Source organism: Onychostoma macrolepis, unplaced genomic scaffold (assembly GCF_012432095.1).
Source record: "Onychostoma macrolepis isolate SWU-2019 unplaced genomic scaffold, ASM1243209v1 Scaffold94, whole genome shotgun sequence".
NCBI lineage: Eukaryota > Metazoa > Chordata > Actinopteri > Cypriniformes > Cyprinidae > Onychostoma > Onychostoma macrolepis.
Window position 1 is genome coordinate 1 of NW_026704918.1, and position 14,165 is coordinate 14,165.

Below are 14,165 nucleotides of genomic sequence, written 5' to 3' on the forward strand. Positions count from 1 at the left end.
CATCATTGGGCAGCAGATCTCCTCCAGTGATCTCATGATCAGCTACAGGCTGCCCGTCTCTGAACAGGATCAGGTTGATGTGAAAGAAGACGGTTGAGCTCATGTGATCGTTCTCCTCTCAGCCGGAGATAAACATACGCAATGGAAGAAAGTAAGCTCTGTCTCTCATTCATTTTTGTTTGTATGTAAGGATATAATTTAGATTTAGATTATATTTAGTCTTTTGCCTCCAATATGTTTGAACTTATCGGCAAGAAACCGGACTCGCTGTCAAGGCAACCAGTAGTGAAAACGCCCACTAACGACCTCATCGCCAGCCCCTGGCGACATGCAGCGACAAAAGTCGCTGCTAGTGTGAACGCAGCTTAAGCCTAGTTCACACTACACGACTTTACACGTCGGGAGATCGCTGTGCTGTTCAGACTACATGACTTGATTGTCTGTTTTTAAGTCGTTGTGGTGTTCACACTACATGACTCTGTGTAAATGATCTGCAACCAGGGGTTACACACTACACGAGCTGACAACAACTCTGTCACCCAAGGACTCGATTCGGTCCCTAAACCACATTTTGTCATGAAAACACGCGAGAATTGACCGTTAGCAAAGAGCTTGATTGACATGAGATCTGACCAATCAGAAGGCTTATATTATGTGCAGCCACAGAAATCCATGTTAAAACGGGGTAAAAAAGATTGACTGATTTTAAACTTTTTCAATATAACTAAATATAAATATGTGTGGAGGGTTAAGCTGTGCTGTTGTTGGCTGCCATGGTAACGGCAATAAGCTAAGGTATTCCTTTAAAGTCTACTTGTTTTGCGCACCAGAAAATCCGTCATGTCCGGCGCTGTATGCATGGATAAATACTGAGTGAGAAATAATAAAATAATATGTTTAAACGTGTGCTCTTATCATTCTGTGGACAAAATCCCATGAACTTCGCCCCGAATAGGAGCTTTATATGCACGTGCGCTCATCTGTTTTCAATGCAGTTTAACCGACGCTTCATGTCATCTTCCCACTCATTAAACTATGACAGGTCCTTTACTGCAAAAGACGGTCACTGCGACACACTAAAGTGATGAAACTACGACGCCATGTGCTTTTTAAAACCATTTTTATAGGTTTCACGTTATGTTGTTGGCTCGGAAAATATGTAAATGCGCATGCCCAGTAGCTGCAGCTGTATCCCTTCTAGCCTTAACCACAAATCAGACAGAAGAGCAGATTAACTTCGGTGGACTTCAATTTGAAAAATGGTGTGTTTCGCGGTTGAAATAAAACACTTTCTGATGTTTATTCATATTCATTTTGTGCATTAAATAAATATGAAAAGACAATTGGTTCATGTGATCTGTCACGACACATTGAAAAGCCACAAAACAGTTTATTGTTTGAATTTCTTTAAAAATAACTCAATTTAAAAGCTGAGAGTCCTGAGATCTTGTTTCATATCAGAAGTAACCTGCTCTGTCTTCTCTGTCGGTGTGTTGTCAGTTTCCTCTTTGATCTGCGATGTATTTTTCACTGCGTGAGAACACGTGTGTAGTGTGAGAGCTGCATTGTTTGTCGGTCATGGCAACAGTAATAGGGTGGGCGGGTTTTGAATCCTGTAGTGTGAACTAGCCTTTAGGCAACGAGAAGCACCGGTTTGAATCCCGTGAAACTACGGTACCACAAAGCAGTTAAAATCTGCGTAAAAGGAAGTTCAAATGGCACAGTTGCATCAGTTAATATGTTTTTATATCAGTTTTGCATTTCTTAACACTATCGGGTAGGTTTAGGGCTGGATTTGGTGTAGGGCGTGTTGAAAATACGCCCTACACCAAATCCAGCCCTAAACCTACCCGATAGTCCCCAGATATTTGAATTCTGAACCGCCACAATACGTATCTGAAGCAACATAATAAAAAAACAGCAATACGTACCAATATATACGTAATAAAAACGTGCCAGGGTTCACATATTGAACCTGTATTTTAGCGCCACTCAGTGGACATTTCTATTTGAAACTGCGGCGAAACGTGCAGCAAGGTACGTAAAACGGTGTCGCACAAAAAGTGCGCAGAGGTACGTATTTCTATGAGACCAGGTTGGGTATAAATGTTCATGATTCCTCTTGCTGATTTCAAGATGGGTTTTCAGCAAATGAGCTGAGATATTTAAAGTACCCTGATATGTAAAGTTTTTCTCAACATATAGCAGCTCATCAGTGGTGGATCCTCTGAAAGCATCCCGTGTGATCATTTGTCCCGGTTCACCATCATCCCTCAGCTCACACACAACCAGCCTCTGAAGGGCAATAACTCCTAGAATTGAGGGAAAGGTTATGTTTATTTAAAAATTATAAAATAATAATAATCATACTTTATTATTGTTATTATTATTATTGCTCAAACGACTGTATTTCTATAATTTATAGTGTTTAATGTTTCTAACAAAAGCATGATCCAATTCAAAACAAATACGTAATTGCAGTACTTACCATAGGTTTTATTTAAATTATTTGTTCCTACTAACCATTTTTCCATAAAAGATGATTGTATGTAGTCACTTATAGTCAGAAGAACATTTGAATCAAACACATCCTCTTCAGCTGTTGTATTTCCTCTTGAATGGAAAGTTTTCGTCTCACCGTTATAAAACATAATTCTGACATCATCCAACATTGCTATATAGCTAAATTCAGGAAATGATGTTTGTCCTTTAATGTATGTTGCAAGCAACCATAAAGAGTGAGAGCCTGTGAAATAAAACATAAAATTTGACATTTAGTTGATTTGTTAACTTATTTTTATCTGCTATTTTTGTGGGGTTTTTTTGTGTGTGTGTTTTTTTTTTTTAAATCTATATAATAGACATGCAGGCTTGCAAAGAACATATACCATGATCTGCTGCGACTGAGCAGATAAATCTTCCTATATGAGTGTTGCTTCCTCCTAAAGTTCTCTATGGAATCAAGAGTTGCTGTGCAACAGGAAATTTTAAGCCAAAAAATATGCATATTAACTCTTGAGTCAACATTGTGAAAAAGAACCAAGCAGAAGTGTGCATTATTATTATTATGATAAATCTGTACAAACATTGAATATTGAACAAGCATCACTTAAAATAAGGTTAAAAATAAGGTGTAGTCGTGGCCTAATGGTTAGGGAGTCGGGCTTGTAACCTGAAGGTTGCTGGTTCGATTCTTGCGCCGGCAGGAATTGAAGGTGGGGATTGTGAATGAACAGCACTCTCTCCACCTTCGATACCATGACTTGAACAAGGCACCGAACCCCTAATTGCTCCCGAACCCCTAATTGCTAATCGCTGGAGCAAGGCTGCCCACTGCTCCGGGTGTGTGTTCACTGTGTGTGTGTGTGCACTTGTTCACTACTCACTGCTGTGTGTGTGCACTTGGATGGGTTAAATGCAGAGCACCATTTCAAGTATGCGTCACGACTTAACTTAAATATTCTTAATTGACTCAATGCTTAAAAATAACAACGAATATTACAACCTCAAAAGTCTATAAGGGAGAAAAAGCTACTGTAGTAACATTCTTAAAATGAGTGTTAAAAAGTTAGAAATGTTTCTATTTTTGTATCAGCTCAATATCATAGAACTAAGTGCCATAAATATTTTATATACATAAGCTGTCATGCCTGCAGCTCCAAAAGTATTCAAGATATCTTAATATTCTTCTAGATTCTCATTCTTAATAAACTTTTCCGTTGGAATCTTCATTTTTAAGGCTATATGTGGTTCAGTCAAATTTTACAATTTTATGCACAAAATTAGCTCATTTCAAATTTGATGCCTGGTACAGGTCTCAAAATAGTTGGAACGGGGACATGTTTACCATGGTGTAGCATCTCCTCTTCTTTTCAAAACAGTTTGAAGATGTCTCGAGGTTATGACTTTCTGGAGTTTTGGTGTTGAAATTTGGTCCCATTCTTGTCAGATATAGGTTTCCAGCTGCTGAAGAGTTCGTGGTTGTCTTTGGCGTATTTTTCGTTTAATGATGCGCCAAATGTTGTCTATAGAATGATCTGGACTGCAGGCAGGCCAATTCACCACCCTTTCAGCAGTGCCTTCCAAAACATGCAAGCTGCCCATACCGTATGCACTTATGCACCCCCATACCATCAGAAAGGCTGCCTTTTGAACTGAGCTGATGACATGCTGGAAGATACTCATGTTTACTAATACAGTTAACTAATGTTAACTAATGAACCTTATTGTAAAGTGTTACCGAAATAGTCATAATTTTGCTTAGCTAAAAAATACGTAATTATTTTAGACAAATGATTGCACAGTGTTACATCATTTAAAAAGTTTTAGATATTAAACTAAATAATGTGATTTGTTTTCATTTTTTTTTATTAACAATTAATGACCTCTTGGGTGATATTACTATATCTTATACTAAATTAAATTGTCTAAGCTTTCATTTTTGGTACACAATATTTTCGCTATCCATTATAGGCTACATTTGCATTTTAGTATTACAATATATTGTGACACGATATATTGTTATACCCCTGCATTGTTTTGAATGTTGAACAATTGTATTAATATATATGTATATTCTATATCCCGTGATCCAACAATGGATCAGTTTTTATAGGGAAAGACTGTCTAGTTAAATGTTTATCCATGTCACTACTGATTTTTGAACTAATCAATCATGTTAACAACTTTACAGCACTTACTGTGAATTTCACTGACACTGTAGTAGGACCGTGAAAACATCTAAATGGTTAATTATAGAGATAGTAAGACTCACCTGTTCCCCACTCATATTGGTCTGAAAAGGTAGAGAGGTGTTTCAGGTCTCGGGAGACTAGCGTAAATTGACCGACAGCACCATCTGCTGTTTTTGGAAAAGAAAGTTGCTCGATTGCATTTGTGAGAAAATCTGCCTGCACGCGTGTGAGAAAATCAAGCCAAGTTTCCTCATAAAAAGGCAAATGAGTCTCACAGTTGTAGCACACAATACATATATTTGTCCATACCTCTGCATTTTCTCTCAAATAGAGTTTTGTCAAAGTCAAGAGGGCCGAAGACCGCAGCAGGATGTCAACAGCCAGCAATCAGGGCATTCATGGATGATCTTACAGTGATAACACCAACTCACGTGCAGGCAAGATGGGTCCTGGCAGAACTGGATCGTATGGCTACTTGGGCAAAGATGGTCTTTAAGCCCAAGAAATCAAGGAGCCTGGTGATCCAAAGGGGTACAACTACTGGAAGGTTCAAGCTACTTGTTCAAGGGGAAGTCATCCCGAACATTCAGGGGAATCCAATTAGATGCCTTGGAAAGTGGTATGATGATTCCCTGTCAGATAAGAACGGCATCTCCAGCACCGGAAAACAAGTTGAAGAATGGCTGAATAAGATTGACAAGTCTGGCCTGCCTGGGAAATACAAGTGCTGGATCTACCAACATGGCCTGCTCCCGAGACTCATGTGGCTTCTCACTGTATATGAGGTGCTTCTATCAACTGTTGAAGGAATGGAGAGAAAGTTCAACAAGCACCTTAGAAGATGGTTGGGAATACCCCCGAGCTTTACATCCGTGGGGCTCTACATAAGGTCGGGCCAGCTCCAGCTTCCCCTGTCATCAGTGGTGGAGGAGTTTAAAGTCGCCAAGTGCAGATTGTCCCTGACATATAGGGACTCTCAAGACCAACTCATCAGGGAAGCAGGAATTAGAACAAGATCTGGTCGTAAGTGGGCCGCTAGCACGGCAATTAATCAGGCAGAATGTTCTCTTAGGACGAAAGACCTCATTGGAAACCCTTGCACTGGAAGACAGGGTCTAGGAACAGCACATTTCCAGCAGTGGTCAAAATCCACCCTCAGGGAGAAGAGAACCATGATCCAGGATGAAGTTCGAAACCTTGAGGAAGAAGGGAGAAGAGCAAAATCCATCGAGCTTGCAACTCAAGGCGCCTAGACGAGGTGGAACCTCCCCAAGAGAACAATCACATGGGGTGAACTGTGGCGGCTGGAGCCCTTCCGTATATCCTTTCTACTCCGGGCAGTGTATGACACCTTACCAACCCCAGTCAATTTGCACAGGTGGGGGAAGAGGGAGGACCCACTGTGCAGGTTGTGTGGTGGGAAAGGAACAATGGCGCACATTCTGTCAGGGTGTAAGATCGCATTGACACAGGGGAGATACAGGTGGCGCCATGATAAGGTGTTGGCAGTGCTCGCAGATATTCTGGAGCAGGAAAGGAGGAAGAAACAACCAGCCAAAGCAAGATCACTGCTGAGCTCCATCGCCTTTGTGAAAGAGGGCCAAAGACCTGTCGTCCATAGCCAAGTCAGGCAGAATCTCCAATTCTTCTCCCAGAGTTACTGTCTTCTGCCATTTTGGAGAGTACCCCAGAACGTAATCAGCGTTGTTTATGTTCAGCATGTGCATGTTTTCTCCCAGATTTTATAAAAAATATCTTAATTTGTGTTCTGAAGACGAACGAAGGTCTACATATTTTGTTTGTTGTTTGAAGATGTTTCTCCATCCATCCATGTTGTTTTGGGTCAGGACATCACATATTTTTCTTTTCTTTTTCTTTTTTTTATTTTGTTTCCACACTTTCTTCAGATGCTGAAAATGAAATACAGTTTTTAGTGAATGCTCATGAGAAATTACAGCTTATTGTATGAATTACTATACACAATAAAGTTGGAAGTCTTTTAATCTAGTAGTAAAACATCAGCAAAGTGTAAAGAACACAGCACATTTTTTTTTAAATATAACAATAAAACTAATATAAAATTGTTATGCAGATAAGTAGACGTAATGTCATCTAATCAAACCACATGTCAGTGTGGCAGTGTTTTAGACATGCATTGATAACATGCCAAATTAATCAGAAAACACAATGTAGAAACGGAACTGAACACAGATGATTACCTTTCCTCTTCCCTTGAGTTTGTCTCTTTTTTAGGTACTTCCTGAGACTCATTGTGCAGCGTGGGTAATATATAGTCGAATGATGCCATTTATACATTTCTAGATGTAGTTGTGTCACTTTTTCTATGCCTTGATATGTTATTGTTTCATGAAAAAAAAACACAATTCATCTGTTGTGGAGCCTTCAAAAGCAATCTTAGTGATCAATTGCCCTGGTTTATCATTTTCCAACACTTCACACAGATTCAGCATCTGATAAACTACAGGACCTGTTAAAATTGAGAAGAATCTCAGATGTCAAAACAGTCTCCAGCATCTTATTCAACAAGTCCTCCAACTCATACGACCGTAAAGGTCGTTTGTCACTATCTTCAAATACGACCCATACGAGCGTTCCCTAGATTAGCGCCCCTACCGGCAACAGGAGATACTACAGATATTTTCGCCTAAATGCATTGTGGGTTTCTTTTAAAATGCTTGCTATTTGCGTTTTAAACTCTCCCGGCTATTCAAAGTGTTTTATTGCTAAAAAGATATGGATTTTAGATAACTTCAAGACACGTACAGGTAGAGTTTCCACCCGTCTCGTAAAGTAACGTTAGTCGATCGTCCCGTATTTATGAATGAAATTATGTCGTGTTTCAAATCGATACTGTACACTGTTTGTCCCATTATTTCAACATGTTTGACGTTCAGATCGTTCAAGTGGACCCTGCCAGCATTATAAAGTTAGTTTTCATTGTGATATTTGTTTGAAATTAGCCTGTGGTTGGAAAGTGATCATGTAAAAGTCCACACATTTACCATGTTTTTACCATAGTTACGTAGTTTTAATGTGGTATTTGTAGTTAAAACACGGTATCCACAACACTTACCTTGTTTCACCACAGTAACTGTGTTTTTACTGTGTACTATTTGTAGTTAAAGCACATAACACAATATTTACCATGTTTTTACCACAGTAGCTTAGTTTTAATGTGGTATTTGTAGTTAAACACACGGTATCCACAACACTTACCTTGTTTCACTACTGTAACTGTGTTTTTACTGTGTACTATTTGTAGTTAAAGCACAAAAACACATTTACCATGTTTTTACCACAGTAACGTAGTTTTAATGTGGTATTTGTAGTTAATCACATAACTTGCCATGCCTTTAATACTTTTATGTAAAAAAAATGTAATTCAATATTTTTTTGTCTTGCAGTTTCTTCAGATCACATACATCTCCATCTCCTACAACAACCTTTAGTGACCAGCAGCTGTTTAACAGCTCTCTCTCTCTCTCTCTCTCAGCTTTTCCTTGCCTATTTTTCTGAACTGTTATTCATAATTAATTTACACATTTTTGCTCTCTTTCTTCCTTTCTCTTTTTCATCATGGCATATTTTCAAAGCTCAGAATTGAATTTTGATCGGTTATGTCAAAAAGCTGCTAATATTAACAGGTAACTTGTACTTGAAGCTCAGTGCTGAACTTGAAGAAGCTGCCAGGGAGGCTAAAGTCCTTCAAAGGTTCAACATTTTCTGTTTTCTTTGTTTCAGCTAAAAAGGAAGACCAAAGGAAGGCCTGTCGAACTCTTGTCTTGTCTTGTTTGTGGAGAGGGATGAATTTGGCCATCTTGTGTGTTTATGGAGAAGACCAAAAGCTGCAAAGGCAAACATTTCCAATGGTACATCTGTGTTGGTCTTAACCCATTGACTGAACTTTACGGCAGTTACATTTTGCACAGCATTTGATGTTTCTTAAACTTTGGTTTACATATCCCACGGCCCCATCAGGAAGAGCCCTCAACAAAGTCTTACGCTGTCCGTGTTGATTTTTATTGAACACATCTGTCTAAGCAAGAGTCTGGAAATGCTAGTTTAACTTGTCACGTGACAAATCAGATCTTCAATTAATTTGGCCAAATCAGATCACTATATATGCTATAATGAGAACTGCTGTATTTTAGCATCCACACCAACAAATTATAAAGTTCAGTTTATTATTATACACGCTGCAGTTAAGTTGTTGTCTGCCACTTTAAATGCTCAAGCTCTTTAAAGTCAGGTGAATTCTGATTGATCAGCTGGAAAATTAATTCCAATTATTTTGTTCCTCTGTCTTTTTAAATGTTAAAAAAATGAAAATAGATTCTGATGATGTTGTTACTCTGTCATTAAATGTTAAATAGCTGCGGTATAGACTCATGTTTAAAATAATTCATATAAATATAGCTTGATACAGCTTTTTCTAAAAAACAGGGGTGCAAACTTGTCACCTTTCGGCGAAATTGTTGGGGTTGGGGGTCGTATCTGCGAGTCATCTGTGTCACGTCACCTGTAGCGTTTTTTCCCGTTGGCAAAGGAATGGCCCCGCCCTATTCTGCCTCTGATTGGCTTACCTTAATGTCCTTTCCCTCATCCAACCAATCTCACTCCTGATGCATAACTTTTAGACGCTGCAGGCAACTGTCCATATTTCCAGAGGCTACGTAAAACATGAAGGAACAAGCTAACTGCAAGCAACTTATTTTTGAAGTAATTGGGCTATGTTGGTGGTTAGATTAGCCTGTTTGTAGCTAGCTAAATTAAATTCGCTTGTGTTCCAGTATAAATGGTGATTACCGCGTGAGACTGCGTTTGTTTTTTTTGTTTTTTTGCGTGAGGCTGCTGTTGCAATATGAATATTGTAAGTTACGTTATCGCTACTTTAGTTCGCTACCCTTTGCAAACTGCTCCTCAATCTCGACCTTAACATTTATCTCACATATCAGTAAGATATTACTCTGACATGAAGTCGATTTGAGAACTGTTCGACCTACAAGTAAAGCATGCTGTTTAATGTACAGTAATATTAGTATCACTCAGCTCAAGTGGAGGCAGCGCTAAGCCATAGCTAAGGGTGAATCCCATTTCTCTGTCTTACCCCTTCCCCTTACCCCTTCCCCTTAGTTTTGCGTTCACGTGAGAGTAAGGGCTATCCCAATTCTCGTTTTGATCGAGGGTAGGGCTAAGGGAAGGGTAGATACCCTTAAAACCAAGCATTTTCGCGAGCTTACTTGAAACCGAGGGGTACCCAGAACACACTGCGCAACCGGCAACAATCAAGTATTTTCGGCTTAAATAATTTATTTAAAAATTACGACAGTCTTGTTTTGTGCTCTAGACAGTCCTGTACATATATATTTGCAAACATGTACTTAATTGAAAGCGTTTTTAAAAATCGCTAGTTTGCGACGCTAACGTTACATTGCTGAGTTGCACAACAGTCCCGCAGACTAGCCTTGAATGGACTCCATGCATGTCTACAGTTTTAACAAGTTTGTAAAACGATCCAAAGTTCGTGATCAACACTTGTCGGCTCTGATGACGTAGCAGCCAGCTAGCGACAGTGTATGATGACGTAACCGTAACCAAGTTGTGTCTCATTTCATAGGGGTATGTTTTCACTAAGCGCTTACCACTCGGTTTCGAGGGACAAGGGCTAGGGTAAGGCGAGGGAAGGGGTAAAACAGAGAAATGGGATTCACCCTAAGTGTCCGTCTGTAACAGCCTGTTTCAAGACGGAGAAACACCTCGAGTTTAGCCCGTCAGCTGCTTCAAAAATTCGAGTGCTAAAATGAAGATTTACAGTAGAGGTCTGCACGGGCTTTAAATTGAAGCCCGAACCAGGCCCGTGCCCGACATCGTCTGACCCGACCCGACCCGAATCGAGGTCACCTTTTTCACCCCTGACGAGTTTGCACCCCTGAAAAAAAAAAAAAAAAAACTTTTCGTTAAACTTAAACACACAATTCTGCCTTTCTTTGCCTATTTCTCTTCATCTTAGTCCTTTACTCCGTCACTCACTCACACATTCTTTTTGCTCTGTTGTAAGGTAAAAACAGAGAGTTTGCATGATGGCCTTTTTCAGTTTTGTCAACTGAACAGCTGCTAGTGAGAGTCAGCGAGTTCTTGTCATGATGAGCCCTCGCCAGGTAAGGTTTGTAGAAAATTGTAATCAATATTTATTCATCAAATCCTCTGACCTGAATCTTTTGGTGAATGAACTTAAATATATCTGTCTTAATTTATATGTTTAACCAACAGCATTAATTAAACATGGGGTCAATAGATATTTTCTTGTTTTACAACCAAAATGGAAGACCAAAAACACAAAGAAAATCAATCACAGCAAGCCAGTCAAACCAGTCCTGTTGGGAATGAACATGGTCTTCTTGTGCCCAAACAGAGAAGACAGAGAACTGAAAATTTGCACATTTCCATTGGTATGTATGTATTCAAGAAATACATTTAAATGTAGTACAGCATTTGATGTTGATCTCTCAAAGGACTCTTCAAGTCAGCAGTTATCATCTTTCGCATACACATCTTTTTTTCATAGCTCCTAGAATGAGCAAATAAGCTGTGCATCATCTCTGGAATTTGGGAAGGAAATGACCGAATATGGTGAGTACTGACACCTGCACCTATTCACCAAAACTATCCCAGATAGCAAAATTTGTCTGGCCCACCTCTGGGCCACAACCTTGCTTCACTTCTGGCCCAGTTCTGGCTGGGTCCCCGGCCCAAAACTGGCACACACACTGAAAACCGACTCAAACAATTTCCTCTGGCCCAGATGTGGCCCACAACCTGTAAAATGACTCTTATTTATTGACGTGGCCCAGATCTGGCCCGCATACTGTAGAGTGACTTCTATTATTTTATGTGGCCCAGGTCTGGCCCAGACACTTTAAGCCAGATCTGGCTGAGACTCGGCTTGGTCCCCGGGCCGAATGTGGCCCAGAAACTGCTAAATGTAATTCAGCAGTAAAACACAAATACAACCATTTAAAAACATTAAAAAGGCTTTAATTATAAAATTACCAAATACTTTAAATATACATGAACAAATGCACTACAGTATAAACATTCACACTTTTAAAACCACACAGTAACAAGTAAATTATATTTACTGCATATATATATATATATATATATATATATATATATATAAAATGAAGAGTTCATTTGCAGAAACAGATAACCGTTTTAACAATTTTAAAAATCATGTTTTTCATTGTGCATTCCAATTAATCTCAATCAAACTGCATGCAGGTTATTTTGATTAGGTAAAGAATAACTAATAAATACTAGCTAACTAACACAATAAAACAAAAACATGATAACAAAAAACAAAATTTTATCCGTTATCCGTTTTTGCAAATAAACTTCATATATAAAACATTGTGTGTCATAATTCAGTTCAGTTCTTATCAAATGGTGTCAGTGCAGTCAAGTCAATAATATTGCTGAATATTAGGTGTCTTCAACCAAGCAAGACAAAAGGCAACAGTGACAAGGAACCCAAACCCAAACAAGACCCGGCTCAGTCAGGAAACAGTCTCGTCTGGCCAAACGAATGAACGTGGTGTGATTATTCCAGGCTGCATCACAAGTCAGATTGTGGATTGATATCATTCAGAATATTTCGTCCAACTTCTTCTGCATGAGGAAACATCACGCCAGCAGGTGAAGCTGGTAAAAGGGTCTGTGCAGAGGGCTTGTCTGGTTCTCGTAGTCTTTGCTGAGGATCTGTGCTGAGGCCATCAGTGAGGTCTTCACAGGGATCTGTCATCTAGCTGACATGGTCTCCGCTGACAGTCAGGGATGTGTTGTGGTCACTCCTGGTGCAGGTCCACCGTCTGGTCTGGATACCGACTGGATCAGCTGATTATTGTAACCTAGGGATAAGGGTGAGACAGTATATAAGCAACTAATATAAGCAATGATGTCATTCTTCTTACAAATTAACATGTACATTAGATATTATAGGAAGTGTTGCTGCTTACCCTAATTGGTGCAGCATAAAAATCCTTTAAAAGATTTGAATTATAGAAATGTGATAGTGTGTCATGTGTATGGAATGTTAAAGAGATGGTCTTTTAAACTCACAGAGTGTGTCTGCCTCCTGAAGTACTCACTTTTGATCAGCTGGAAGCCACCTCTTCATAGTCCCCTTGACCTCCATTTCAGCAGCATTAGCTTGAAAGTTTTTCCAAATTGCAGCCTTGAAATATGTACAAATATATATTGTAAGGTAATTATTTAATCTTAAGCATTACAGCTTTTACAATCATTAGGACGAGCCAGAATTCGCACCTTATATGTTTGATGAATGTTCATGCAGCAGCTCAGAATTTCTGTAAAAAATAAAATAAATAAATGTCAGATTACATATATATAGTGTTCAGATTAAACTTTTAAATTTGTTTGCTCATAATAATCCCCACCACAGTAAAATAAGTATGATTTTAATCACATCACACGGCATATCTATGCTTCAGAAGTTTTCATTCACTCTAAAAACTGAACCTGCTGAAGTGCAGCAGACAGATTAGGCCTCCATTCAAGAACAAAAGATGATGCACTTACATTTCACGGCTTTCTCTTACGTATCTATAGTGTTTTTCTCTGTCAGAGCTGCCCACACGGCAGTGTTACCACAAAATAAATATTATTATTAAATTCAGATTGCACATATTGAATTATCTTAGCAGGTGTAATGCTACTATAGCGTGCTCAGTTTGACTTACAAACAAATGACTCATTTGAATGGTTCAGTGAATCGAATCAGACAGAGTCACTCGTATAGATGTTTATGGCTCCAGCAGCGTCCGACTCCTTTGATTCAATAGCAATCACTCGTTGAAAAAGATGAATCGAATGAATTCTAGCAAACAAAATGGAATTTAACTCATTAAAATTTAATTACCTTACATTATCGTGCACTGGATACAGCTCATCGGTTTTCATATTAAAAATTACATATTGTTTTCCTAAAGAGACCGCCTGACAGTTAGGCCTAACGTTACTCATCAACACTCAATATATCCGGACCGAATGATTTTTCTGACGCTATTATCATCGCAAACCTAACAGAAACCATCTAAAACTATACTCCTCCTGGCATTTAAACATCAAACAACACTAGATCGATCATTAAATAACTTAATTTACCTTTTGCAGCTGAAGTATTCCTCTTGAGACCTGTGCCCGAAATCTCCTCAGGATTAACCGCCAAATCTCTCTCTCAGGCGGATCTTCATTCTAGCAGCGGCCGCCGGAGACAAAACCAGCTCGGGCGAAGGTAGAGACACACAACTACACCGAGTGTGGACCTGCCGCGTGCAACAGCTTTCAGCCGAGATCGGCCCAGAGAGAAAAAGCCGTCTGTCAACCAGAAGTGTTTTGTAGAGTCGGCGCGGCTCTGGCCCATTATCTTCT

General features: G+C 39.2%; 1 protein-coding gene and 1 long non-coding RNA gene across 2 annotated transcripts; one reads left to right on the forward strand and one right to left on the reverse strand.

Moving 5' to 3' along the window:
* Window positions 1-4: 4 nt before the first annotated feature.
* On the reverse strand, window positions 5-4,789 carry LOC131535767 (uncharacterized; the record flags this gene model as incomplete). The annotated part of the gene is made up of 6 exons (XM_058768292.1): window positions 4,775-4,789; window positions 2,889-2,952; window positions 2,489-2,746; window positions 2,093-2,312; window positions 1,651-1,669; window positions 5-115 (listed from the first exon to the last, which is right to left on the reverse strand). Coding segments are annotated over exons 1-6 (687 nt in total), but the record flags the coding sequence as incomplete, so codon positions are not given.
* A 2,192-nt stretch (window positions 4,790-6,981) lies between these two features.
* Window positions 6,982-11,820, forward strand: LOC131535768 (uncharacterized). Its single transcript, XR_009269741.1, has 6 exons — window positions 6,982-7,641; window positions 8,120-8,359; window positions 8,457-8,584; window positions 10,774-10,873; window positions 10,986-11,164; window positions 11,281-11,820. It is a non-coding gene; the product is annotated as an uncharacterized LOC131535768 (long non-coding RNA).
* The last annotated feature ends 2,345 nt before the right edge of the window (window positions 11,821-14,165 follow it).